At 41.7% G+C, this 12,517-nt stretch overlaps 2 protein-coding genes across 6 annotated transcripts in view; one reads left to right on the forward strand and one right to left on the reverse strand.

Moving 5' to 3' along the window:
- The window catches only part of Glmn (glomulin, FKBP associated protein), a 45,342-nt gene extending 41,297 nt beyond the window's left edge, over nt 1–4,045 (reverse strand). For both annotated transcript variants that reach the window (XM_045138252.1, XM_045138251.1), the window contains exons 1-3: nt 3,950–4,045; nt 3,120–3,184; nt 2,106–2,231 (exon numbers count right to left, since the gene is read on the reverse strand). In XM_045138252.1, the coding sequence (XP_044994187.1) occupies nt 2,106–2,231; nt 3,120–3,158 (165 nt within the window). In that variant the 5' untranslated portion in view covers nt 3,159–3,184; nt 3,950–4,045. The remainder of the gene's footprint in view (nt 1–2,105; nt 2,232–3,119; nt 3,185–3,949) is intronic.
- Nucleotides 4,046–4,470: 425 nt separating this feature from the next.
- The window catches only part of Rpap2 (RNA polymerase II associated protein 2), an 86,577-nt gene continuing 78,530 nt past the window's right edge, over nt 4,471–12,517 (forward strand). For all 4 annotated transcript variants that reach the window (XM_045138818.1, XM_012947770.2, XM_045138819.1 and 1 more), the window contains exons 1-5: nt 4,471–4,590; nt 5,003–5,045; nt 8,257–8,371; nt 8,908–9,006; nt 9,217–9,282. In XM_045138818.1, coding sequence (XP_044994753.1) covers nt 4,524–4,590; nt 5,003–5,045; nt 8,257–8,371; nt 8,908–9,006; nt 9,217–9,282 — 390 coding nt within the window. In that variant the 5' untranslated portion in view covers nt 4,471–4,523. The remainder of the gene's footprint in view (nt 4,591–5,002; nt 5,046–8,256; nt 8,372–8,907; nt 9,007–9,216; nt 9,283–12,517) is intronic.

A 12,517-nucleotide genomic window follows, 5' to 3' on the forward strand; every position in this document is an offset into this window, starting at 1 on the left:
AGCCCTGAGTTGAAGAATTTTGAGGAACTATTTTACAAATACACTACCACCTGCAAGGTCACCAGTTACTGCATAATGATTTGTCTTGGGATTGATCCCATGGCTTCAGTTAAGGGGAAGAGAGAATAGTGAATCAGTATGTGGAAAAGAGCTAGTCACTTACTGACTACCTTAATGTAACTTATGCTACCCTCACCATCTATATTAAGAGTTATTTCCAACTTACAGATAAGAACATGGCAGAGCCTAAACTTACATCTAAGTCTCTCCAGCTCCTAAGCCCCATGCTTTTCCACTATACCAAGGTCTCTACACTGGGAAAAATTATCCCTCTAACTTGTAGAGGGTATTTAGCAAGCTCTGGAGACTTTTGATTGTAGGCATTTGACAGGTAGAGACCAAAGCTGCTGCTAAATACCCTGCAATGCACTGGGTATAATAATTATACTGAAATATTAATAGTGTTAAAGTAAAAAAAAACAAACTGTAACTAAGATGTCTTTGACAAATTACTATTCATATAACATTTAAATTTTTTTGTTTATTATTTTTATTTATTTATTTGAGAGTGACAGACAGAGAAAGAGGCAGGTAGAGAGAGAGAGAGAGAGAGAGAGAGAGAGAGAGAGAGAATGGGCATGCCAGGGCCTCCAGCCACTGCAGACGAACTCCAGATGCATGTGCCCCCTTATGCATCTGGCTAACGTGGGTCCTGGGGAGTTGAGCCTCAAACCGGGGTCCATAGGCTTCACAGGCAAGCGCTTCACCACTAAGCCATCTCTCCATCCCTCATATAACATTTTAAAACATTTAACACAGGGCTGGAGAGATGGCTCAGCTCCTCGACGTGCTTTCTTACAAACCCTAATGGCCTGGGTTCAACTCCTCAACAATTATGAAAAGACAGATACCCAAATTGGTGCATGCATTTGGGGTTTGTGGCAGCAAGAGGTCCTGGTTTACCCATTCTTATACTCCCTCTCCCTCTCTCTGATTCTCTTTTACTCTGTTCTCTCTCTAGTCATAATAAATAAATACAAATATAAAAAAATTTAATACAGATTAATAGTAAATCTCGATCCATCCTGACAATTTCACCTGGCAAGAAAATTAAGTTGTAGTCAGTCTTAAACATTGTCTTCTCAAAATCTGAACCCTTGTATGGAGCAGACCCAGCAGTACAAAGGTGATTCTCAAGCTATTAAGACTAAGCCTCATTGTCCTTCAATCTATCCCATTAGCTCTTTAGAAACATACTAAAAATAAATCATTTGGCCATGCAGTACCAGTGTCCCTTTCTCCTCTTCCTCACTGACACAAATGCTGACCTTCACCTCCACAGCAGGTCTCTTCCCAACTACCTGTTCCTTACCCTTCTCCAGACGGGATCCTGAACCTCTTGCAGCCTTTTATTCTGTCGAACTCAGGGCAAATCGACTCCCCCAACCCCCTTCCTTTCAATTACTCATCTTCCATAGTCACCTAGAAATCTACATCAAAATCTATTTTTCTACTGAGATTGAAACCTACTTTCCAGTTGTCTGCTACATCTTAAAGAAACAGTTTCTAAGTCAATGCATTTGTCTTCTCTCAGCTAACTTTGTTACTCAGGCTGTTTTTTTTTTTTAATTTTTTTTTCTGAGGGTATCATATATGGTATTATTCTTTCAGATGCTAGAATCCCTCTCACCCCATCAATTACTGTCTTCTGGATTCTACACTAAAACTTTTCTGCAAGGTTGACAATGTAAATCAGTGGGTACAGAGCTTTTTTGCTGGAAGCTGGTTTTCTGTACACATCTAGCCAGAGAAGAATGGGCTGATCACCAAAAATGAGTATTTAGTCTGCTGGACACATATTTCTCAATACTAGACATAATCCTGTCCCTTCTAAAGCCCTTTACTTATACTTCCACTGAAGCACTTATTTCATTTGTCCCTCCTCCTAATTCTAGCTGTGGCATGCTCATCTCTTCCACCAGGTTGTAAACACCTTAAAGAACATGACTATTCCTAACTCTGCTTTTGTTTTCTTTAATGTTTGAGTGAAAAAAGGAATAACTGATTATTCTCTTTGAGAAAAGTAAACACAAGGTTATACTTACATTATTTTTTTCATTTTGAATAATTTCTAATAGCTCTTCTATATGCCCTTCTTCTATGCATCTCTGGCCTGCTAATTGAAACAGGCCAAAATCTTCTTCTTTAAAATCATGCTCTTCTAAGATTTGCTGTTAAAAATCAAACAAGAAAACAAGTACGTATGCAAATAAAATTCAGTGTGCCAACTTCCTGCTCTTATCTTTCTGGAAAAAAGAAAAGCTTCTTAAATTCTAGATAAGTAACACATAAACACATATATCAAAATAAAGACTACCCCAATGTGTAAGTTAATCATTGAGCTATTTATATATTAGTTTGGCTTCTTGAGCCCAGGTGCCTCTACATAGCTTAGCTGGTCTGGAAGTCTAGATCCTGCATCCCAGCTAGCACAGTTTCATGAACCAGTGATCTTGAACATACTGTGCCAAAGCAATCTTGGGAAAGAATGACCATTCAGATTTTTAAAAATATCAGATAAGTATGTCACCTGGAGGAATATCCTAACGTTATGCTATTTATTTACAGGGATTAAAGAAGATAATTTGAGTCACCACAAAAGTTAATTCAAGATCATCTTTACCCTTCCCATTGTTTTTTTTTTGTTGTTGTTGTTGTTTTATTTTTTCGAGGTAGGGTCTTGCTCTAGCCCAAGCTGGCCTGGAATTCACTATGGAGTCTCAGGGTGGCCTGGAACTCACAGCGCTCCTCCTAGCTCTGCCTCCTGAGTGCTGGGATTAAAGGCGTGCGCCACCACACCTGGCTTCCCTTCCCATATGTTTAAAAATGTTTTACTTATTTGAGAGAGAGAGAATGGGTGCGCCAGGGCCTCTAGCCACCAAAAATAAACTCCAGACATATGCACCACCTTGTGCATCTGGCGTACATGGGTACTGAGGATCGAACCTGACTCCTTAGGCTTCTCAGGCAACTATCTTAACTGCTAAGCCATCTGTCCAGCCCCCTTCCCATATTTTGAAAGGTATTTTATTTTACAAAATGAAAACAGAATTACTTACACATCTCTTTATTATGGACTGAAGTTCCTCCACAGCCATTCCTAATTACTTTTCCTAGTTTGATGCTGAAATGACCCAATACAGAACACAGTTAACTGCGATGCGATAGTACACGTTTCATAAATTGGTTCATTCTGAATTACTAGGAAACACAGTAAAAAAAATGGAGTTTTAAAGTTTACATGCTATTGCTGGATGTATGGTAGTTTAATAACGCTGTATCTTTTAAACATAGTTTTGGAAGATCCTTGAACAACAAAAAAAGGAAAAACCTTATAGAGCACTTCCTATAGGTGAGAGAAACACAGACGACTGAAGGTTTTTTTTTTAAAGGGAAAGTGCTTTTTTTCTTCTGGAAAAATGGGCCTGCAATAAAAATTTTAACTAGATAATTTTATTTTTAATGCCCCATTCACAAAATTAGAAAAGAAATCCAACACAAATTATTCAACCCAAAGAGACTCAAGGTTCCAATGCTTCCACCCCATTTCTCTATAAGAACAGCCCTCCCCAAAGTTATCAGTCCCAGTCGGTGAAATCACCAGAGACGAGGGCATCGGTGGGCCTCAGGCGGACACCATCCCGCTCCGTGGAGCACGGCCCCAAACCAGCACCGTGGGGTCGCCGCGCAGCCAGGGCCCCACGGCCGGGAGATGACTCCACGCTACCACGCTACAGGGCGGCGCCCACGGGGAGCCATTTCTCGCGATTCCTGCTACTCTGGGCGTTCGGGATCCACCACCTCGAGGGGCCTAGTGTGTGAGCCGCGTCCTCCGCGGGGCACCGCCCATCGCGAGTTCCGACTTCCCGGGCTGAGCATGTCCACCTACCCGCCAGACCTCGCGCTCCTCTCCACGCCCTCCACCAGATCCCGCAGCACTGGCCCTGCCGTGCCTTGCTCCGAGGCCCCGCCCCGAGGCCGTCCCTTCCTCCGAGGCCCGCCCAGGCCCCGCCCCGAGGCCGTCCCTCCTCTGAGGCCCGCCCAGACCCCGCCCCCAGGCTGTCCCTTCCTCCAAGGCCCGCCCAGGCCCCGCCCCGAGGCCGTCCCTCCTCTGAGGCCCGCCCAGACCCCGCCCCCAGGCTGTCCCTTCCTCCAAGGCCCGCCCAGGCCCCGCCCCGAGGCCGTCCCTCCTCTGAGGCCCGCCCAGACCCCGCCCCCAGGCTGTCCCTTCCCCCAAGGCCCGCCCAGGCCCCGCCCCCAGGCCGTCCCTTTCTCTGAGGCCCGCCCGACCGGTCCCAGGTCCACCCATCTGACAGACCCGCCCCTGAGACGTCAGGCCCCGCCCTTCCGTCTAGGCCCCGCCCACTGTCCCGTCTGCTCTTACCCCCACCCCCCGCGTAAGGAGGCGGAGCTTGACGGGCTGACGCTAGAGTCCGCCCCAATTCCTCAGACTGTGTCTGCCCATGGCCGACTCGGTACATGGGCGCTCTGTGGGCCGAAAGGCTCGGGCCAACCGAAATGCTGCTGCAGGTAAGAGTAAGCGCTTCTTCCCCACCCAGGTTCGCCCGTAGGCGCCCCCGGCGCCCTGGAAGGCTGCTTCAGGGGAGGGGTCTCCGGGTACTGGACACCGGGCTTCCCGCTTCCGTCCTGGAGCTTTGGGGGAAGGAATTCCCGGCTGAACTCCCATCCTTCACTTGCGTCTCACCATCTCCGCCAGTGTGCTTGACCGAGGGAAGAAGGGAGGTGCTGAGGACTCCCGTGGAGCAGATGACATGGGCAGGCCCTTCGCAGCTAGCCTTGAACCTCCGGGTCCTCCTTCCATGGGTCTCTGGAGCTATCACCCGAAAAAAAAAAAAAAAGAATGTCTAAGGTGTATTTGTGCAGGACTTTTATACCAAATGTGTTTGTATCTTATTGACTATAATTACTGTCTTACTTGTAGGTACTAAACAAACAAGTTCCTTGAAACAAGATGCTTCTAAAAGGTATAAATACACATTTCACTTACCTGTTACCATATTAATTGAGTCAATTTTATTTATTTGAGAAAGAGAGAGAATGGGTATGCTAAGGCCTTCAGCCACTGCAAATGAACTCCAGATGTATGCATGACCTTGTGTATCTGGCTGATGTGGGTCCTGGGGAATTGAACCTGGGTCCTTTGGCTTTGCAGGCAAGCACCTTAACCGCTAAGCCATCTCCCCAGCCCAGCTGAGTCAATTTTAAAAGCACTTCTGGGGGCTGGGGAGATGGCTTACTGGTTAAAGGTGCTTGCTTGTAAAGCCTGCTTGGCCTGGGTTCAGTTCCTCAGTACCCATGTAAAGCTAGATGCCCAAAATGGCCCATGTTTGTGGAGTTCAACTGCAGTGGCAAGAGGCCCTGGTGCTCCCATCCTCATTCTGTCTCCCCACCATCTTTCTGCTTGCAAATAAATAAAAACAAGAATGGGTATCTTTTGGGGCATGAAAATGATTATGAGAGGGAATGGGAAAAATGTAACAAGCACTACGAATGCTCAGTATACTTCCTTCTATTTAAAACCAAACTAGAAACTCTTAGAGTGCTGGTGAAGGTATGAGTACCTGGAGGAAGGGAACAACATTCCAGAATTAGCCAGGAGTCTGTACCATCTCTTCAGGTACACTGTCTTACTGCCCCATATACCAAGGCTGACGGAACTAGTTTCTTTAACACTCCAAAAACCCTTTTGTATACTTTGTAAGTCAAGATTTTCATCAAAAAAAAAAAAAAAAGTTGTACTATGCTATTTTGGGGCTTCTAAAAAGTCTCATGTTCCAAAAGGTTGCTAGAATCGGAGTAGTCTATGAAGGGGGTTAAAAGTGATTTATCATGTTCTAAAAACTCACTCATCTCGTATTTGCTATGCCATTTACTCTTTCAAAAAATGTCTGAATCTAAGATAGTTTTAAGGTTAGGCCCTGAAGACAAGGTGTTGAACAAAAAGTTTTGGCTCATTGGAACTGAGACATAACTAACAAATGAATTTATAACTGCTACTTGCAACAAGTGCTATAAAGAAAAAGAGTGCTGATAATAGAAGTCCACTTTAGATCTGGCCACAGACTGTTTCTCAAAATGAATTAGTGAAACTGTATCAGACCTCTACATTGCTTCAGACAGGGACCTAGTCTAAAGTCTTGAAAGTCAGTGAAAGTAGGAAGAAAAGATGACAATGTTTCTAAGACCAAATGTAGGAGGCAAGTCTAGTACTGGGGAGACCGACCAAGGTAGTTCAGGCAGTTAAAGAGAAACCCACACAGAAAGGGACACGCTAGTCACTAAAATGATTGATGACGTTGGACCAGTGGTGGTGATTGTCAACTCTGTGGAACATTGGAAATATCTGGGCATTTCTGTCCAGAGATTCTGATTTAATTAGCCTCATCTAGTGGGACCAAGGGGTGGTATCTTAAAAAAAAAAAAAGTCTTTCCACAGTGTGATAACACATGCCTTGACTCCCAGCAGAGGTAGGAGGATTGCTGTGAGTTCCCGACCAGCTTGAAACTACAGAGTAAGTTACAGGTTAGCCTGAGTGAGACTCTTACCTCCAGAACAAAACAAAACATCTTGTATAATCCCAATGTACACGTAGGATTTAGAACCACCATCCTGGGGCCTATTATTTAATCAGATATCTCTGCTTTTGTGCTGCATAATGTATGGGGCCCCACTGATGACTAAAACAAGGCTTCCTAGAAAAGGCTTTATTTTCCTAAGCTACATATCAATATCATTTTTTAATAAGACTTCACAATCAAGATAAGTAAACACATTTTTGCAAATAAGATTGTTTCTCAAACTGAGCTATCACTTAACTTTGATACTTGACACAAATTTCTAAGAGAAGCAAACATCTTATTTATTCTGATTTGTGCCTTTGTATCAGAGAATAAGCCTCTTTTAGGAATATATGGTTAAAGTATAAATCAATAGGGAAAAAATAGACTTTCATTTGTTTGTTTTTTTAAGGTAGGGTCTCTAGCCCAGGCAAACCTGAAATTCACTATGTAGTCTCAGTAACCTCGATCTCACATGATCCTCCGACCTCTGCCTCCTGAGTGCTGGGATTAAAGGTATGTGCCACCACACCCAGCTAGATTATTTTTGTTTTTGAGAGAGGTTGTCACTATGTAACTGACCTTGAACTCTTCATCCTCCTGTCTCTACCTTCCAAATGCTGAGATTACAGACATGCACCACCAGGCCACCACACTTGGCCCTCATTTTCTTTTTCTTTTGTATATATATTTATTTGCAAGCAGAGAGAGAGCGAGAGTGAGCAAGTGTACAGTATGGGCATACCAGAGTTTATGGCCATTACAAATGAACTCCAGATGCATGCACCACCTTGTACATCTGGTTTTACATCTGGGTACTGGGGAATTGAAGCCAGGCCATCAGGCTTTGCAATCAAGTGCCTTTAACCACTGAGCCATCTCCCCAGCTCTCATCATCTTTTCTAGAGGAGTTATAACCACTTCTTTGTGCTCTGGCCCTTAAAATAATCCTGTTGTTCATTCAACTTCAGGATTTAAACTGCAACAAATAGCTCATTTCTTTTTTGTACAGTATTGGATCAAAAGTAGCAGTATAAAAAATATAAACTCAAAACTAAAAGAAAAACAGGCCAGGTGTGGTGGCATATGCCTTTAATCCCAGCATTCAGGAGGTAGAAGTAGGAGGATCACCGTAAGTTCAAGGCCAGCCTGGGATGAGAGTAAGTTCCAGATCAACCTGGGCTAGAGTGAGACCCTACCTCTAAAAAAGAAAAGAAAGACATGTATAAATTCAGAGAGATTAAGGCAATAACTCAATCAGTAAAGTGCTTGCCTTGTAAGCGTGACAACATGATTTCCATCCTTAGCACCCATCTAAAATACCAGGCATGGTGGCATGCCCCTGTATTTCTGTCACTGGGGAAACCAAGCTAGGTAGATCCCTGAGGCTTAGTGTAGTATCATTGGTGGGCACTAGGCCAGTGAGAAACCCTGTCTCAAAGGAGGTGGGTGGCATTGCTGAGGACGACACCTAAGATTACCTTCACACATGCTTGTGCACCTGCATGCAGACATGCATTCTATGTGTATATATATAAATGGGAAAACAGTTAAGTTCATAGTATATTTTGAAGCATGGAATGTTGGCGACTTGATAAATCTTACACACAATTTTAGGAAAGCAGAACTGGAAGCCGCTGTGAAGAAGAAGATTGAGCTTGAGAGAAAAGCTTTGCACATTGTCGAACAGCTTTTAGAAGAGAATATCACAGAAGAGGTCCTAAAGGAGTGTGTATGTAGACAAACAGATTTTATTTTGTGGCTTAGTCTATTTAAGTAATTCTTTTAAAATATTTGTGAACACACAGAGAGAATGGGCACAAACAAACTTAGATGCATGCACTACTTTAATGTTAAAAATAGGTTTGGGCCTGGAGAGATGGCTTAATGGTTAAAGCACTTGCTTGCAAAGCCTAAGGACCCAAGTTCAATTCCTTAGTAACCATGTACTGAAATTCATTTGCAGTGGTTAGAGGCCCTGGAGAACCCATATTCATCCTTTCTCTATCTCAAATAAATAAGTGAAGTATTTAAAAAAAAGTTTTAGAATGGTTACAACACTACTTTCTGCTGCCTCAGAATTATTCCATGAGTCATATAATCTGCAAAGATGTCTGGTTTGCTGTGGTAGGCATGTTTTTTGAGCACTTACTCTATATTCTTAAAGTTATGAGGCACATAATTGGTTATTCCTGAGTTTTCAGGTAAGAATTAAAAGAGGTAATAAATGACATTTTCCCCATTCATTGCCCTTTCATTTCATTATAGGGGAAGTTCATCACGCCTGCTCACTACAACGATGTTGTAGATGAGCGCTCTATTATAAAACTCTGTGGTTATCCTTTGTGTCAAAAGAAGCTGGGAATTGTAAGTAACTGCTTTTAATTTTTAAGTATAGACATTTGTTTATTTAAACAAAATACTTTGTAGGAAGAATAGAGCATGAAGCCTAAGGTTGTGAACTAATGACATAGGTTGGCCAAAAATATGATTTGTAGATAACTTAATCTTGCATAATATAAAGAGCTTATGTTTATTATTTAAATTCCTTTGTAAATTATAGTTTCTTTTCTTTAGGTACCAAGACAGAAATACAAAATTTCTACCAAAACCAATAAAGTCTATGATATTACTGAAAGAAAGGTAAGTTCAAAAGTTGTTATTAGCAGGCTGGAGAGATGGCTTAGCGGTTAAAGTGCTTGCCTGTGAAGCCTAAGGACTCGTGTTCAATTCTCTAGGTCCCATGTAAGCCAGATGCACAGTGATGCAAGTGTGCAATGTTGCATGTACACATAACGGGCACACACACCTAGAGCTCAGTTGCGGTGGCTGTAGGCCTTGGGACCCCAATTCTCTCTCATTCTCTCATTAAAAAAAAAGGCTAGTCTTTGGGCTTGCCTCAAAAAAAAAAAAGTTGTTATTAACCAGGTGTGGTGGTGTACACCTTTAATCTCAGCACTTGGAAGGTGGATGTAGGAAGATTGCTCTGAGTTCGAGGCTACCCTGAGACCATGTAGTGAATTCCAGGTCAGCCTGGGCTAGAGTGAGACCCTACTTTGACCAAAAAAAAAAAAAACCAAAAAAAAAGAGCTATTATTTAATGTGGCAATTAATTTTAATTTGTGTACTAGAAGAGAACCATATTGAAAGTTTATTTTTGGAAAGTAAGACACTAAGAAATTAATTCCTTGCTTACACTTGAATTAAAACTTGAAGCCACAGGTGTGGTGGCACACAACTTTAATCCTAGCACTCTGGAGCAGAGGAAGAAGGATTGCCTGAGACTACAAATGAGTTCCAGGTCAGCCTGGGGTAGAGTGAAGCCCTACTTCAGGCATAAATAAATAAATAAATAAATAAATAAATAAATAAATAAATAAATAAAATCTTGAAGCCAGATAGGCATGCCTTTGGTCTCAACACCCAGGAAGCTGAGGTAGGAAGATCACCATGAGTTCAAGGTCAGCCTGAGACTACAGTCAATTCCAGGTCAGTCTAGAGTGAGACCCTACCTTGAAAAAACAAAAAGAAAAACTTGAAGCCAAACACAGAGGTAGAGGGGTTAGCCAGTTTGAGGCCAGTGTAGGTTACAAGAGACCATGTTGTAACCTCTCTTCTTCCTCCAAAAAGACTTGAACATTTACAGATTTAAAGTACAAATCTAAACAAGTAAACCATGCATCAGGACAGGAAGCAAGGAACAGCTTCACCACATATGTGGACAGTTGATATTTATCAAAGGAGTATTGTAGATCAGTAGAAAAGGGTGGGTTTTCCAACAAGTAGAGGTGGCACAGTTAGTTATCCAGATGGGAAAAAATGAAAATTCACCCTTTCGCAGTCTGCATACAAAGTGGGAAGATTAAAGACTTAAATGTAGAAAGTAGACTTTCCCTAGGGCTCGCTGGCCAACCAGTCAACCCTAATTGGTGAGCTCTAGGCCAGTGAGAGTCCCTGTCTCAAGAGGAGGTAAGGGTATACCTGAGGGTAACACCCAAGGTTGTCTTCTGGCCTCATCACGTATACACTGCATCCATACGTATATACCCATACACATACAAGCATTCATACAAACCTGCACACCACACACACACACAGAAGATCTGACATATACTACATACTGACATACTAAATGAAATGAACTAGCACAAAAGGACAAATATTGTATGGTTCTACTTATATGAGGTATCTAATGTATAGTCAAGGGAGGCAGGTATAGGCAGTTACTATATAATGGGTATAGAATTTCAGTTTTGTAAGGTGAGGGTTGTAACAACAATGTGAACTTCTAAAAAATAATAAGCCGGGCATGGTGGCGCACGCCTTTTAATCCCAGCACTCAGGAGGCAGAGGTAGGAGGATTGCTGTGAGTTCGAGGCCATCCTGAGACTACAGAGTGAATTCCAGGTCAGCCTGGGATACAGTGAGACCCTACCTCGGAAAACCAAAAAAAAAAAAAATAATAATAATAATAATAATAATAATAAAGACCAGCGCCTGATGTGGTGGCATACACCTTTATGGAGGCAGAGGTAGGAGGATCACAGAGTTTGAGGCCACCCTAAGACTACATAGTGAATTTCAGGTCAGCCTGGATTAGAGTGAGACTCTACCTCGAAAAAAACAAAAACAACACCACCAAAAAAGACAAGATCAAATACAGAAGGGAAAAGGATATTTGCAATACCTATATAATGGAAAAGAACCAGTATTTGTAATAAATAAGAAATACCTAAGGGTCACAGTGAAAAAGAGTAGGTAAGTCAACATAAAAAAAATGGCTAAAAGTTGGAAAAGGAGCTTCACAGAACAAGCTGTCTTATTTATCATTAAATAAGTTTAAAGTGAACACAAAGATTCAGTAGCAATCAAGGAAAGTAATATATCATGATACACCAATGTACAGTCCGTACCATCAGATACTAAGACGTACTTCACTGTACCAAGTGGTAGCACGGAATCTGATCACATGGGAAACTAGTATAACAGAATGAAAACTGTGAGGCTATAGGTAGAAAAAAACTCAAAAAGTAATTTTGGTCTTTCCATCCTCAGTGTTTACCTTATAGTTTCTGTGTTGACATGCAGCTTGAAACACATACAAATATTCAAAGCAGTGTTTTCAAAAACTAAACCATTTTAACAATATAATAGATAAGCAAGTTGTGATGTCAATAAACTATAGAATACCGTAGAGCAAAACTCAAAAATACCAAATAGTTCTATGTATAGTAATAGGGTTCAAATTTATTATCTTAATATTGAGAGGAAAGTACTAAGTTGTATAAATATTTGCAGTGTAATTCTGTTTATATAGTATTAAAGAGTTAACACTAAACTGTTCTCTTTAGGGACATATAAATAAGAATTAATACCAAAGAGAAAAAAATTGATTATTCATTTTCATTCATTTTTTATTCATTCACCCCCAGGATAATGGGGTAAAGGGAAGGAACTGTGGGAAAAGACACAAGGGATCTCTGGGTAGGTTGGAAAACATACACTTAATATCACTGAACTGTATACTTAAAATGGTTACAGTGCACATGGTAATAATGCCTACAGTCCCAGCACTCTGAAGCCTAAGGAGAGAATGGAGAGTTCATGGCCAGTCTGGGCTACATAACAAAACCCTGTTATATATGGACAATAAAGCATAATATACCAACAGCATGGGACGTATTTGCTTTCTTACAGCACTGGGCCTTGAATCCAGGGCCTTGCACAGGCTAAGCAAATACCTCCTGCTAAAGCACCATGTCCCCAGCCCCAGAAAGTAAATGTAATCATTCACAGCAAAAAGGTAATAATACACAACTAGATGAGTGAATGTTAAAAACATGATCTTGAATAAAGAAATAAGAATACCTACCAATAT

The sequence above is a fragment of the Jaculus jaculus genome, chromosome 19, assembly GCF_020740685.1.
Source record: "Jaculus jaculus isolate mJacJac1 chromosome 19, mJacJac1.mat.Y.cur, whole genome shotgun sequence".
NCBI lineage: Eukaryota > Metazoa > Chordata > Mammalia > Rodentia > Dipodidae > Jaculus > Jaculus jaculus.